This window comes from Lagenorhynchus albirostris, chromosome 4 (assembly GCF_949774975.1).
Source record: "Lagenorhynchus albirostris chromosome 4, mLagAlb1.1, whole genome shotgun sequence".
Classification (NCBI taxonomy): Eukaryota; Metazoa; Chordata; class Mammalia; order Artiodactyla; family Delphinidae; genus Lagenorhynchus; species Lagenorhynchus albirostris.
In genome coordinates this window covers 105,635,213-105,651,351 of record NC_083098.1, presented here as the reverse complement: position 1 = coordinate 105,651,351, position 16,139 = coordinate 105,635,213, and the positions used below count along the sequence as shown (strand labels likewise).

Here is a 16,139-nt window from a genome sequence, read left to right as displayed (position 1 = left end):
CAGTTAGTAGTTAATGTACAACTTTGCCAATCTGAGAATTTTTTAACTTTTAAATGAAAGTGAAGAAGGTAGGACAAAGTAGAAACTTGTCAAAAATGACAAAAGTGGAGTGGATAGAAGCCTGAAAATAACTTGAAGAAAACAACCAGGCCAGTTGATGGCCCATTTTAATCAAGTGCTTTAATGTTTCCAGAGTCCTCACCATTTCAAAAATGAAAAATGGTTGGTAGCGACTTGCTCAACTAAACTACCATTCTTCAGAGTTTAACAATTTTGCTTAAGGGGATCCGTTAGGTTAACAATTCTTGAATGGCATAGTAGCTCTAATCTGAGACAGTTAAATATTCTGAAATGGCTTTAATATCCCAGTATTAAATCCATAGCAACAGGAGGCTTTGAGCCAAAGACTGTGTTAATCTCACACAGCTACAAGAGGAAACAGTTTAAATCCATGTGTGATGACCACATTAGAGCAAATGCTGCCTGGGTCATGGTCTCAAGCAAGGCCAAGAACAAAACTCAAGTATGAGAGGCTTGGATTGGTTGGAATTTCAAGAATCATTTGGAATTGCAATCCTCCCTAGACCAAAGGGACTGTCTACAGGTGATGCTGCAGCTATATGCGTGCCAAAAATTTTACATTTCCCTCTTCGAATAGATTTGAAATGAAAAAAATTTTAAAGAGCACATCATTTTGCAAATCAAACTGCCCATGTTATTTGACGTTACATTTGGAAGGGTACTCAGAAGTAATTACTCCAAACTCCTTGATAACTGAATCTCCTTTACTATATCCTAGTAATACCCATACTCTCTAGAAGTAGGGACCTTACTGCCTCATAAGGTAGCTTGCTCTCTTTCCAATATCTCTGTCATAAATTTCTTCTTTAAACTGTGCCATAACTAAATTCCTCCCTGGGACCCCCATTCATAGGTCCTGGTTTGGAGCTATACAAAACAAGGAGACTCCTAATTTGGTAATAATAGTAGGAATAACTATATTTATCAGGTGCATATTATTGATATATACCATTTCTAGCTAGTTTATATGTCACCTTAATTAAACCTCACAACAGCTCAATAGACATTATTATCCCCATTTTATAGATGAAAAAAACAGAAGCCTAGAAAGGTAAGTAACTACTCAAATCCCAAAGTTTACAGCAGATCTGGGATTCAACTTTTACCAATTTCCAACATTTTACGTTGGCTTATCCTTGAAGAAGGAGATTGGTAAAAGTAGAGAGACCTATTCAACTTCTGAGTTTATACCTCTCAATATTGCTTTTGAGAATGATTTTATCACATTTGTCATTTTAAATGTTTTGCCTGATTCCAAAGCTCATGCTCTTAAATGAACCGACAGGGCACATCTGACAATATCTGGAGACATTTTTTGGTTGTTGCAACTAGTAGGGGTGCAACTGGTATCTAGTGTATTGAGGCAGGAATGCTGCAAACACCCTACAATGCACAGGGCAGCTCTCCATAACAAAGAGTTCTCCGGCCCCAAACATCAACAGCACCCAGGGTGAGAGACTCTGTCTTAAATTCTTACACTTCAACTATTTGGAGACAGTGTCCATTCCCTCCTGGCTCATCTATCTGTTCTACAGACCAGATGTGCCCAGTTATTTCAGCTGTACTTTATACGGCACTGTATTTATATTCTTCTTCTCCTTGTACCCTCTCATCTGCCTGGGTACATTCAGGCTTTGGGGGAACTCCACCAATGTAAAGAGGAAAATAAATAAGAGCTTCCTTCATTCCTCTCTAGAGGACATATTCACTGAAATAAAAATTGGATTCTCTGAAAATCTTTGAATTTCAAAGTCTAGCCCTGAGTAGTTTTGTAGTACTAGACAGTCTTCCATAAACTTACTGTTGCTTTGACTACAAAGGAGTAAGAACTTCTGCCTTTTTGAACCTCTACATAATTTAGGTCATTTTATGTAAGAGGCTTGTAATTCGCTCAGCCTACATTTATTGAGCACCTCCTGTGTATAAAAAACACTGTGGTATACTGGAGATGGATGATACAAAAAAGAGCACAATACAGATTCTATTTGCAAAGAACAATTATCTAAAAGAACATGATAAATACGCACACGACAGTAAAGTCTGGCAGAACGTGTCAATGCAATAAATGAAAGAAGCAAGTTGTATGTAAGGCTGGTGGAGATAAAACAAATCACGAAGGAGATAATATCTGACCTGAGCCTTGAAAAATGATTAACATTCTAAAAGGTGGAGATGGGAAGCTGAGGCATCCCAGAAAAGGGGACTGGCTGCCAGCTAACACTTACTGAGCACTTAGCACAGGACAGGCATTTTTCTTAGTGTTTTACATCTATTAATCCATTCAGCATACATAATTACCCTACAAAGTAGATACTATTATTATCTCCTTTTTACAAATGCACAAGCTGAGACACTTTGAGTTTAATTCAGGATTTGAACACAGGCAACCTAGTGTTGGAATCAACTTGCATAACTAGCACATGTTCCACTGAACCAAGCAAAGAAGGCAGGGAAAGAGAGAGCCCTTGCTGTGACAGCTTAAGGAGACAAGCCTGGAGAGACGGGTTGGGCCCCGAATACAGTCTGAGCAGTTTTTACTGAATTCATCAGATGATGAGGAGTTGACACTTACCTTTGAACTTCTGTTGGAAAATCACCAGGATGTTTACAGAACTGTATTTTCTTCACAGATTGATGGGACATTTAAAATCAATATTCCCCCAGTTCTTCTGGGCTACAGTAAGGAACGAAGTGTGATTATTGAGCGGGGTTTTGACGCTGTCCGAAGCCTGAGTGAAGGCTCCTACATCACCCTGTTCATTACCTTGGAGCCTCAGCTGGTTCCTGGGGAGTCGGTTCGAGAAAAGGTAACTGCGTACTCTCTGGAATTGCATGTCTGACGCGGACGAAACCTGAGGAATGCTTGCTAGGCCATGCTTTTATAAAATTGTACTGAATGGCACAAGCAGAGGTTTCCTTACTTCAGTATCCATTTATTACTCTTTCGGTTTGGACAGAATGAAGGTTAGAGAACAGCTGTGTGGGTCTGTACTTCATTGAGTCAATAATTAGGTCAATCAGCAATTTAAACTTTTAGCAAAGCAAAACAAATATAAACAGGCTCTACTTTTAGAAGAATTTTCTCATTGGGTAGAAACATGAAAGTAGAAAAGCAGATTGCTTTATTATCTTGACACTGGCAAGCGTGCTGAAATGAATTTCTAAATCTGACCTCAAGTCCCTGGTCATGTTGTATATTGAATCAATTCACAGGATCATAAAACCAGGTGACCTTCAGGGGTCACCACAGTTTATTTCAGTGCCTTTCAGTGCCGGAAACAAGTAAGTATATGCACAAGTACTCTAATTTTGTGCAGCTCTAGAGAAAAAGAATTTCTAGAACTTCTACTTGTTAGCAACTGTTTCCCAACCTTCAGAATTGGGAGATACTTTCTTAATGTAACATACTTGTGCAGCATTGATGCATACTGCCCTTATCAGACTTGGGAGAAAGATTGATCATGACCTCTTATTATTATAAACTAATACAGTAATGACAACCACCAACAACAACATGTGCTGAGTTGTCACTCTGTCCAGAGCACTCTGTCAGACATTGACATGTGTCCTCTCTCTGAATACTCACAGTTGTCTTGTATGGTGGGTCTTCAACTAGGAGATGAGGAAAATGGGGCTGAACTGTCCAAGTTCACCCCGGGGAAGTAAATGGCAGCGCTAACAATTAAACATCTGTCTGACTTTAAGTCATATATATTCAACAAATATTTACTGAGCATCTTCTGTGTGACAGGCATTTTTTAGGCACTGGGAATATAGCTGCCTAATAAAGCAAATAAAAATTCCAAATTGTTAACTACTAAGCTACACTGCCCAAATTATTATGCTGACACTTTATCCACTGTAATTAAGACTCAGACAGAGATGAAAAAAAATGAGCACATTCCTCTGTTTCTTTTTCACTATTACAGTTTGGGTCACAGAGAAAAATACTATTTCCTATTTGCAAGGCATTTACAGGAAAACATGAAGGATTGTTGGAAAAACAAATCTATGAAATTCAAATGAACCTTATATGCTAGCCTTTGTCACTAAAGCTGTGACAAATATGTTCTCCAAAAATCATGTTAGAATATATACATTTCAAAATATTTCTAGGAAGGGAAACATGTTCGGAATGCTTTTCTTCATGTACAAACTCAAGAGAAAGTCAAAAAGCACGTTTACACAGAAAAATGCTCCCAGAGAAAAGATGATTTTGCTAGTTCTATGTATTCTTAACAGAAGCAAAAGCGGTCAGTTAGTACTCCACCTGGAGGTGAGCTTCCAAACCACGAGAGAGCAGTCTGTGACTGGGGCTGAAAAGCTGAAAAGCTGAAAACTGCTCTTCCAAACCACTAGAGAGCAGTCTGTGACTGGGGCTGAAAAGCTGAAAAGCTGAAAACCAGAAAAGCCTTTGTACTGGGCCTTCTTCCCAGGCACTGACCTCCTCCTGCAAAAGTTTTAAGGGTCCTATGGCCTGCCTTCCTTAAAATGAGATATCAAGGCTGTCAGTGCTGCCTTTGGTGGCTTTTCACTGCCCCACTGTGGCTGTATGTGGCATTTCTCTCAGACCTCCAAAATGAGGGCGTAAGAAAAACCCCTGTGGAAGGCAGACTCTGCTGCTCCTTGATAAGGAAGACTTGTGCACTGACAGGATCCTGGCATCCTAAACACAAAGTGGCAGAAAGGAGAGAGAAGCTCTTGCCCTAAATAGTAGGGACCACAACCTGGAACTGTTTTTCCACTTAACAACAACTGCCAGGATTAGCCCATTAGAGTCCTCTCTCCACTATCATCCCATGCTGAACCATTCCATATGATTTTTTAAAGGTATTTACTCATGGAACTGTCTAAAAAATCAGTAGCAACTCCTGAAACTCTTAACAACCCCTACTTTACTCCGTCTTGATAAAAACAAAAGTTTTTTAAAATAGATTATGTCTGTTAATGAAGTCTTCCTCTTATTCCTTCTCTTTTTTCTTTCTTGCTTCTGATAGATGAGTGACATGCTTAAAAAGGTACCAAGCATTTTGTTTTACTATTCATCAGCCAATAGTTATTAGGCTTTAATTACCTGCTTCTGTCCTCTGCCACCTTATGGAAGCTGCTGGGTCCTAATGTATGTGTGTGATCCCTTGGCAATGAACTACAGATGTCTGCAGTTCATGAAGAATAACTACCTTTGTCTTTTGGCCCATTTCATTTTGTCAGAAAGTTTCTTATTTAGCTCTGAATCAGGAAGTCACATGTCTGAATGTCACCTGCATACTGGGAGCTACCTCCACTGTTTCCACGTCCGTAAAATCCATGAGCTGCTTCTTACAGAAACAGTGTGGCTGGGACAATTATTTCTGGTCAGTGGAGCTGCCACAGTGTAGGTATTCAAAGGGAAAATAAACCCATTCAGTTTTCTGTAAATATTTACATTAACCTAGAAGTTAAAGAATTGAGCCAGTTAAGAATCTTCCTAATTTCATGTTGAATCAAATTGGGAATTTGTCAGTTCCATCTTTATTTGTTTCATAATAAACGACCCAAATCCTTTCAGTATTTAACTTTTGCTTGGCACTTCTTAGATTACCAACATGGCATACTACCCTTAAATTACTGTTTCAATCCATTAAATGGCATCCTTGTGGTCTAAACAAGTATTAATGACCATTAATAGATACCTATTAAATGCTTACATTATGCATGCTCAGTGCAGAGAAGAACACAAAATGATTGAAACATGGGCCCTGCTCCCAAGAAGCACTAACTACAGAGTCAAAATACACAGCAGAACATCCAGGTCCAAGTGGCAGAAAAAGTTTTATGCATACTTTTTTCAATTTGGAAGCAGTCAGTACTGATTGAAGATTTTTACTGTTCTTTCTGGACACTGCCTATAGCTGCCTCTCTTTAATGCTTCCATAGCATATGGTGTCTATCCCTATAGGATCTCTGGTCAAGTGTTTCAAGCACCTGATTGCTTATTAATGTTCTCCCCCAGACTAGAAGTTTCTTGAGGGGTCTGTTTCATATACATTTATCCAGACTGCCTAGAACCCTTTAGACTTTCAGCCAACGTTTTTTAAATAATTGGATGCATGTGTAAATTAATGAGTTTAAAGGAAACAGGGATGAATTCAGAAGAGTGCTTTTCTTCACACCACCCTTGTTTCATAATTCTCAGTCTTTCTAAAGTTACAATTATTTATACCCTAGAGTCTGTATACATCCATACCAAAGTCTTGTAAGCGCACCTTTTTCATTTATTTATGTCTTCATCATAACACCTATTCGGTAGCTACCGTGTCTTGGCACTGTGCTGAGTAGGTGGTTATGATGACGACGATGATGATAATGTTAGGATTCAGATGTCAGGGCACATCCCATGAAGAATATACAGGAGGCTTTTGGAAATGCCTCCATCCTATCTATCCGCCACAACCGCTACCTCAATTTCTTAGGATACAGCAATCAAATTAGAAACAGAAGCCACAGTCCAGCTCCAATATAAGAGAAGCCAAGAACAATTCAGTACACTAGATCCTATTAAAAGTCATAAAAAAGTAATGGGATGTTCTCTGTGCTCTCATTCATTCATTCAACAACATTCGTTAAACACTTACCATGTGCCTACTATGTACTATGTACTATGTACTATGTGTGTAGTATCCTCGACACTGAAGGTAAAAAACTAGATCAAAACAAAATCCCTGACTTCAAGAATCTTACTCTATGAGGGAGACAGAGTAAACAAATATATCAGCAGTTTTAAATGCTAAAATAAGTAAAGCAGAGTAGAAGGGGATATCTAGATGTATTTCCCTCCTCGAAAACAAACAAACAAAACTTTCAAGCACTACCTAGAATGTAAATCTTACCTAAAAATTGATTTTCTAATAAAATTTTGAGTTTGTCTTAAAATCCTTTGAAATGTAAGCAATCATACATACATTTTTATACTAAACAACAAAAATCTTGTAAAAACATCTAAATATCTGCTTTTTTCCATGCTACATTTCAACAATGGCTTGAAGGAAAAAATGACACCTTATGTCCAGAGACAATTGAAATCTGTTTTGTTTCAGCTGCTTTGAGTTGGACATATATACACTACCAAACGTAAAATAGGTAGCTAGTGGGAAGCAGCCACATAGCACAGGGAGATCAGCTCGGTGGTTTGTGACCACCTAGAGGGGTGGGATAGGGAGGGTGGGAGGGAGGGAGACGAAAGAGGGAGGAGATATGGGAACATATGTATATGTATAGCTGATTCACTTTGTTATAAAGCAGAAACTAACACACCATTGTTAAGCAATTACTCCAATAAAGATGTTAAAAACAGGGGCTTCCCTGGTGGCACAGTGGTTGAGAGTCCGCCTGCCGATGCAGGGGACACGGGTTCCTGCCCCGGTCCGGGAAGATCCCACATGCGGCGGAGCGGCTGGACCCGTGAGCCATGGCCGCTGAGCCTGCGCGTCCGGAGCCTGTGCTCTGCAATGGAAGAGGCCACAACAGTGAGAGGCCCGTGTACAACAACAACAACAACAACAAAAAAAGATGTTCAAAACAAAACAAAAAAAGTCTGGGAATTGGCTCATCTTGGATCAGAGAACCACTTAAAAAAACTACTATACATTTGATGTTTCGAGTTCTGCTTCCTTTTACCTTGAGACCCATTACTATTATTTAGTATGTTGGTTATGGATTTAAAACTTTTTAATACATCCATATATACTTGTAAATTTGTGGTCCTTTTAACATGAGTTGCTTTACCTTTGCATTTGAAATGTTTGATTTCTGAGCCCTCTCCCCTCTAAAACCAACATCAAAATACACATAAAACTATTGCTTGGTCTCATCAATCAGTAGTACATCATAGTTTAATTTTTATATGTTGCTCTATTAATCCAATAATTTCCATACGGCTGCTTGCCTGTTGACTACTTTCTTTCAATGCTGGTGAATATATATATATATATATATATATTTTTTTTTTTTTTTTTTTTTTGCGGTACGCAGGTTTCTCACTGTTGTGGCCTCTCCCGTTGCGGAGCACAGGCTCCGGACGCGCAGGCTCAGCGGCCATGGCTCACGGGCCCAGCCGCTCCACGGCATGTGGGATCTTCCCAGACCGGGGCACGAACCCGTGTCCCCTGCATCGGCAGGCGGACTCTCAACCACTGTGCCACCAGGAAGCCCTGGTGAATATATTTTAAGTGTTTAATGAATCCATCTAATTTTTAAATTATAATTAAATAAAGCTTCAGGAACACTGGGGCCTGACAATTTTGTAGGGGGGTCACTAAATCATACTTCCTGAAGCACACATTGAGTTCATGTTGACTGTGGGATCTGAACAGGTTCTACTGTATCTCCTGTAATGATATACAAACAACATGGAGTCTTTATTTTTGAAGTTTGATTCTCAGGAGGATGAGAAATTGCTTCAAGCGACTGAGAAGTTTCAAGCTGAATGTGCCTTAAAGTTTCCAAATCGTCAGTGCCTTACAAGAGTGGTTGACATCAGTGGGAAAACCGTCTTCATTACTCGTTATCTCAAGCCTTTAAATCCTCCTCAGGAGCTCCTTAACACTCACCCCAACAATCCCCAGGCAACCGCAGTAAGTATTTCACAGCCAATCGGTGTTGACGCTAAAAAGGTTTTAAAGTTTCAGTATGTTGCCCTCTTAATTAACACATTTCATAGTATCTAGGATAGTAACTAGATCAAGATCATTAATGATTAAAGTAATGATTAAAACTCCTTTAGTACCATGAGGCTTACTTTCTTTAGAAAAGTCTGAAGGTACCAGTGAGGATAATAATCCTTAGTCCATTCTTTCAGGGAACAATTAATTACTGAGTGCTTACTGTGTCCCTGACATTACATCAGGTGCTGGAAAACTAAAATTTGGAAGATGCTCTACACTTTCACAATGTCTTATACAAACATGTTTTCATTATGTATTCTCTATAACTCTGCTAGAATTTGAACCTAGGCCTCTGACTTAGAACTCGTGCACCTTCTGTTATACCAAGATAACTACTCAATATTATATTTAATGCTGTAAGCATCATTAAATTCAGATTAAGCAAAAATTGTTTCCAAGCTTTAAGTATGTACAAGCATGTAGGCCATCCCCGTAAAGCACATCCATACCAGGCCATTAAATAATCATGCATCATTCTCTGCCTGCAAAGCACCATACCCATCGCAACCTCACACGAACAGGACTGTATGCTGAATGGGCTATTCTTAAGTGGACACAGTAACCCATAACTGTCTTTAGTGAGTGGATAGTATAGAGAGTAATTGCTGCTAATAAGTCATTAATTTAGTAATTTAGGAACAGGGTAATGATATGCCTATTTGCAGATATAGATATATATTTAAAAAACAAACATTGTGTTCTACATTACATTTACTTTTAATAATCAAATTTTTATTAAAAACCTTAACAGGGACTTCTATTCTCTCTAGCAGAGTAGATATGCAGAAAACTTCTCCCAGTAGAGAACACTTAAGAGTGATGAATAAAATATTTAAAACATGTTTTAAATCATGACTGAAATGGAAATAAGATGAGGAGGAAAACCCAGAGACAGGAAACAACAGGAAAGTAAGACTCCACAAGGGTGAGGGCTTGAAATAGTGTTTGCTCTGGGGTCACCCGTAATTCCTAATGCCAAGAGATGGGTTTCAATGGGCCTCAAGGTTGCTGGAGATGGAAGGTAATGCATGGGGCTGGAGCATTGGGTTAGAGACTCAGCCACGGAGCTGGGACCCTTGAAGTGTAAACTCACTGGTAGGTAAACTAGGAAATACTCTGCCCTGCAGAAGACAACCTGCCTGTCTCAGCCTTGACTCTGGATGGAAGAGGAAAAAAAAAGTCTCTCCTAAGAATTCCTAATCACTAAGCTGTACTTATTCACACTTGGGACTGAAATTTACACTACCTGTAGCACCCCAAAAAACTTCAATCGAAATTTAATTTCAAGAATTCCCTGTTGGTAATGCCCCTAAGTCCCTGTCAAAGCAAACCCAAATTCTTCTAGGAGAACATCCTTTAAACACAGCCTCAAAAAAATTCCACAGAAAAAGTTCCAAGCAACATGAACATATAAAAGATCATCAATGAAGAAATAAGTCACTATGAAGAAGCTAAGTTAGCAGAAACAACATTCTGCAGAATCGGGACACAAATTACCAGATTCAGAATATAAAATAGGTATGTTTAATAAGTTTAAGAAATCTAGGGAATTGAAAATATAACAAAAGGACAATAGACTATTAGAACTGACACACAGCGTGTTAAAAGTACTACATGGAACTTGTAGAAATAAAGAATAGTTAAAATTAGAAACTGAACGAACAGTTTAAACCTAACGTCAAATATAGTTGAATACAGAGTTAAATTAAATACAGTTAAATACAGAGATAATTCATGAATATACAGGCAAAGAAACTACTTGGAGTATAGCACAGAAACAGAAAAAAATGGAAGACATAAAGGAATGGTTAAGAGACATGGAGGATAGAGGGAGGAGGACCAAACTGTGTTTAAAAGAAGAAAAGCAATATTCAAAGAGATAGAGCTGAGAATTTTCAAGATTTGATGAAAGACAACAATGGTTCAGAAAGCCCGATGAATCCCACACAAGATAAATAAAATGAAATTAAACTCCAGGTGTATAATAGGGAACCAAAAAAACAAAGATGATCTTTAAAGCTGCTAGAGAGAAAGTGCAGAGTATCTAAAAAGGAACAGTAATTAAACAGGTTTTTTAGCTGCACAAATGAAAGCCAGAAATGGAATGACATCTTCAAAAGACTAAAAGAAAACAGTCATCAAACTAGTAATTTATAACCAGTGAAACTATCTTTCACACAAACATTGGGAGAATTTACAACCAAAAGATTCTCACTTAAGGAATTTCTAAAAAATATAAAGAGAAGGAAGGTTCTCAGAAAATCCTAGATGCAACACATAATGATAGGTAAAGAAAATGGGAAATTAGTGAATAAATCAACAAGCATTGTCTTCACAGTAATAGTAAAATCAATGTGGTTGAAAAATCAAGATAAAACAAAAATCCTGAAAAAAAAATGTATACATGTCAGGACAGGATCTATGAGAGTATTTTAATGCCCTTGTATATTTTCCAAGATGAGGGCAAAGATATTTATTAACTTTAGAGTTTTAAGTTAAATATTCATACTGGAACTTCTAGATTAACAACTTAAAAGAATCTTAAAAAGTGAGTATAACTTCCAAACCAGCAGGAGATAAAATAACAAAATGGGGTAAAGAGAGTACGGAGGGGAAAAAACATAGAAAAAATTGTAGAAAAATAAATAAAAAGCACAGAATAAGGTAGTAGAAATAGTCTAAATATTTACCAATAATCACAATCAAAGTGAAGGGATTAAACTTTCCAGTTAAAAGACAAACACTGTAAAACTAGATTTTTAAAACAGCTTGTAGTGGAACTTGGCAAGCTGATTCTAATATTTATGCAGCAGTGCAAAGGGCAAAAAAATAGCAAAGACGATCCTGAAGAGAAAGAAGAACTCAGTGGGAAGATCTGCCACGTCATATCCAGATACTTATGAGACTGTAGTAATTAAGGTAAAATGGTATTGAACACAAATAACAAAGAGAAAAATGGAAGAGAATTTAAAAATCTAGAATAGGTCTACTCAAATATTAACCCACTCAAACTTGATATATGACAAAGCTGGCATTGGAAATTAGTAAAAATTGACTATTACATAAATTGTATTGGGATCAGTGATTTTACACATGGAAAAAAAAATAGATTCCTGCTGCACACCATTCAACAAATAGACTGAGGACTTAAATATGAGAGGCATTTTTATCTTTATGACCTGAGGTAGGAAGTTCCTTAAACAAGCCAGAAAAAAGCACTACAGTAAGTCCACTACATACGAATCTTCAAGTTGCAAACTTTCAAAGGTGTGAACGTGCATCTGGTTCCAGCAAGGAACCAGAACCTGTGTCATCAGCATCAGGCGTGAGTGAAATTGCAGCTTGCCCTCCATCTCCTATTGCTGACAATCCTTCAGCTCTACCATCTCCCACCTCCTCTCCCTCCTCCAGTCAGTAACTCTTCTGGCCTGTTCACTCGATGCCAGCCCCTGTATGCCAGCTGTTGGACTGCACTACTGTACTTTTCAAAGTACTGTACTGTAAGATTGAAAATGTTTTCTTTATTTTTTGTGTTTGTTTTTTTTTAAGTATTATGTGTGAAAAGTATTATAAACCTATTACAGTACAGTACTATACAGCCAGTTGTGTTAGTTCGGGTCCCTAGGCTAACTTTGTCGGACTTACGAAGAAATTGGACTTACGAACTTGCTCTCGGAATGGAACTCGTTCGTATGTAGGGGACTTACTGTAACTATAACGAGAAAGAATAAATTTGACCATATTAAAACTGAGAACTTGAGTTAGCAAAAAACAGCACAAAGGAAAAGACAAGCCACAATCAGGAGAGGACATTTACAACATATGTAATAAACAAAGGAATAGTAACTAGAATATATTTTTTAAAAACTACAAATCAATTTAAAAATGTACAAAATACTTGAATACATATTCACAGAAGTGGAAACATGAAAGGCCAATAAGCATATAAAAAGATGTTCAGCCTCCTGAGCAATTATAGAAATAATGAGTTACAACCACAGTGATGCACCCATCTTGGTTTCTAAATACTACTGCCCTCTAAAAGGAACCAGGACTTCTTAGAGAAATGGCTGCTTTCAGGACTGGGCTAGAGAAAATACAAGATGATCTTTGAGAGTCTTGTTATAAGTGGGGCGGGGGGTGGGGGGCGGGTGCGGGAAGAAGATGAGAACATTTCAAAGAGACCCAAGAGCCATTTTCTTCATCTGTAAAAGATGGATAATAACAATAATCTTCCTCAGGATGTTTGGAGAGGATTAAATGAGATAATATTAACACAACACTTAGTAAGCACTTGTGAGCATTCGTTTCATTTTGTTCACATAAATGTTTGTGATATATGAAACTTTCTTCCAAGAAATGACATAGACGATCCAGCTTTCTATTAGAAAAATGATTACAGCTAATTTTGTTTAAACAGGAACTGGTGGCTCGATATGTGTCTTTGATTCCTTTCTTGCCTGACACTGTTTCGTTTGCTGGTATCTGTGACCTGTGGAGCACATCTGATGTAAGTAGTTCTCCCTCATAGACTTAATAGTTTGAGCTGATTTCATGGAACATTAGTAAATGGCTTGCATAATTTTAAATTGCAACACTCATTAGTTATTATAAAAATCTACACAGCCATCTGTTTAGCAGGATGAGCTAAATTCTGAGATACTTTTTTCTTCCTGGTTCAACTTGCCCAAAGTTCAGAAATTAAACAAAAAAATTAATTATTTGTGCACACACACACTCGCACACACACACACAAAACCACTTCAGAAGTCTTAATGCTAATTTATCCTCTCAATGTTACCTTAACAACATCCCAATTTTATTCATAAAATAATCAAAATCACATTCTCTATTACATTTGGAAATTGCATATTCCTTAATTTATGGGCTTCTAAAGGCATGTCATTATCCAGTATGTATTTCTTGGTCACCTATCACATGTCAGACACTGTACTTAGTTCTGGCTATCAGCAAAATAAAATGGCCTCTGACCTCATGGAACTTACAATCAACGTATGCTACATAAACTTCCAAATGAGTCTTCAGTAGTATGAAACAAACATGTATTATCACTGGTATTCATTCTGCTTCGGGATCTCATGTTGTACTGTGTTTGCATAAAATTGAACTGTGGTATACAACTCCCTTTGAAGGATAGCTCTAAAAGGAAGAAGCTGAAGTACACTTAAAATTTCTTGCTCCCCAATATATTTTGGCAACATAATGTTCATAATTTTAGAGATAAAATTTCCACAACCTCAAGATATCTGTAAGAAGATATACGAAGAATAGAATATAGTTCATGTGCTCTAGAGCCAGAATGGCTTTTCCACTTCCTAGGTATTGCCTCATCTCCCTGTGCCTCCACTTCCTCATCTGTAAAATGGGAAGATGAGTATCACCCTCAAAGGTTTCTTCCAGGATCAAATGAATTGATGCATGCAATGCACTTAAAACAGTGTGGTGGCCAGGGTGGGAGGACAGGATGTGAACAGGCAGAGCACAGAGGACTTCTAGGGCAGTGAAAACACACTGCATTATACTGTAATGACAGACTTGTCAAAACCCACAGAATGTACAACACCAGGAGTGAACCCTATATATAAACGATGGACTTTGGGTGATCATGGTGCGTCAGGGTAGGTTTGTCAGTTGTAACCCACGTGCCGCCTGGCAGGGGATGTTGATGGTGGAGGAGCCTGTACCTGTGGGGGGGCAAGAAAGTGTGGGGAATCTCTGTGCCTTCCTGTCAGCTTTGCTGTGAACCTAAAACTGCTCTAGAAAATAACGTCTTCACAAAGAAAAAATGTTTCGTACACAGGGAGCTACCATATGTAAGTTCAAAGTAAAACGTGGAACTTTGAAATATGTCTCCCACACCTCACCCCATATTTGATTCTAGAAATCATGTCATTGATGTCAGAGAAAATACCATGTCCGACTAAAAGTGTTGCGGTATTTTTTATTTTAATGAATTAACAACACAGTACCAACATTTGGAAAAATCTTTTTAAAATAGGTCTTACCCTTGAAGGTACTAATTTTAACAATGACTTTTTAAAATCCTATACAGCCAATCTAGAATGAAGCGGTCAGTCAATGCAACGTAATTTTTTGTTTTTAATTTTGGTCAGCAATTTCTTGATCTCCTGGCAGGAGACGAAGAAGAGCATGCAGTATTACTGTGCAATTACTTCCTCTCCCTGGGTAAGAAGGCCTGGCTGGTGATGGGCAATGCTATTCCTGAGGTAAGACCACATAGGTTGGCTCTAACAAAGTGTCCTTGGCTAACATGGATGGCTGTGTTATGTTCCAAATCATGGACAGGACTTATTTTCATAACAATTCTTTGAGTTGCAAGGAAAGCAGCCCAGAGATTCCACGACAGGAAGAGAGAACCAGCGATAAAACATGAAGTGGCTTTCAGGGTGCTCGGGCCCTGCACAATGCTTCAGGGTGTTTTTGGCAAATCGGAGCCCTTTACCACCCACAGTCCCCACCTAGCTCTGTCCTTTTAGCAAGAGCCCCCTCCCGCCCATGCTACTAAGAATTCTGATTCCCTTAGTGATCTAGTGTTATTCATGCCAAGGACTGAAGGGGATCTGAAGAAGTGCGGCAAGGACAGAGAGTCTTTCATGCCTGCTTCATCCACAGGCATCTGCTATTAACCTGGCAGGCAAAGGACAACAAGGCAGATAACCACAGGAACAAAGAAAAGAATGTCCACAGCTATATTTTGGTATCACCATTGTTATTTTTATTAGACTGGAGATAGTGACTACTAAAATTTGTTTCCCCAGCCCACTGCAAATATCCCGAAATTTGGGGCACGTTTTGGGGGTAATTTTGGGTACAAACTTAGAAAAGTCATATGGACTGAAACAGCTTATCCAAAGAGTGTTTCAAAAAGAAGGGCTCTAGGAATCCTTAGGAATTAGACAGCACAGGTTGCTACTAGACAGGCAGTATCATATCTGAATCCTAATTCATGCTCCATCATTATCTCCCAGATAGCCTGGTACAAGGAACAGAATAATGGGCTAGGAAGTCACAAGGCCTGCCTGGGTTCAAGGTTATGCCCACTCCTCATGAGCTGTGTGACTTTAAGCAAGTCACTTCACAACTCTGAGCCTTATAATGAAAGTGGGAGAGTAAGTTTTGCCCTGCCTTCCCCAGAAGCCTATAGTGAGCATCAAATGAAATCATACATGAGAAATAAATGAATGAATAAATGTTCATTGTAAAAAGAGAATCTAATAATACGTAAGTATTCTGAATTAAAAGTTAAAGTCCTTCTTCAGGCTCTAACTCCCAATCCCACCCCCTCCTTGGGTGTACTCACTGTCAAGAGTTTAG

At 38.4% G+C, this 16,139-nt stretch overlaps 1 protein-coding gene across 2 annotated transcripts in view; it reads left to right on the top strand.

Moving 5' to 3' along the window:
• CC2D2A (coiled-coil and C2 domain containing 2A) overlaps positions 1-16,139 on the top strand; it is a 135,743-nt gene that overhangs the window by 109,141 nt on the left and 10,463 nt on the right. For both annotated transcript variants that reach the window (XM_060148486.1, XM_060148487.1), the window contains 4 exons: positions 2,712-2,888; positions 8,490-8,693; positions 13,204-13,293; positions 14,918-15,031. In XM_060148486.1, coding sequence (XP_060004469.1) covers positions 2,712-2,888; positions 8,490-8,693; positions 13,204-13,293; positions 14,918-15,031 — 585 coding nt within the window. The remainder of the gene's footprint in view (positions 1-2,711; positions 2,889-8,489; positions 8,694-13,203; positions 13,294-14,917; positions 15,032-16,139) is intronic.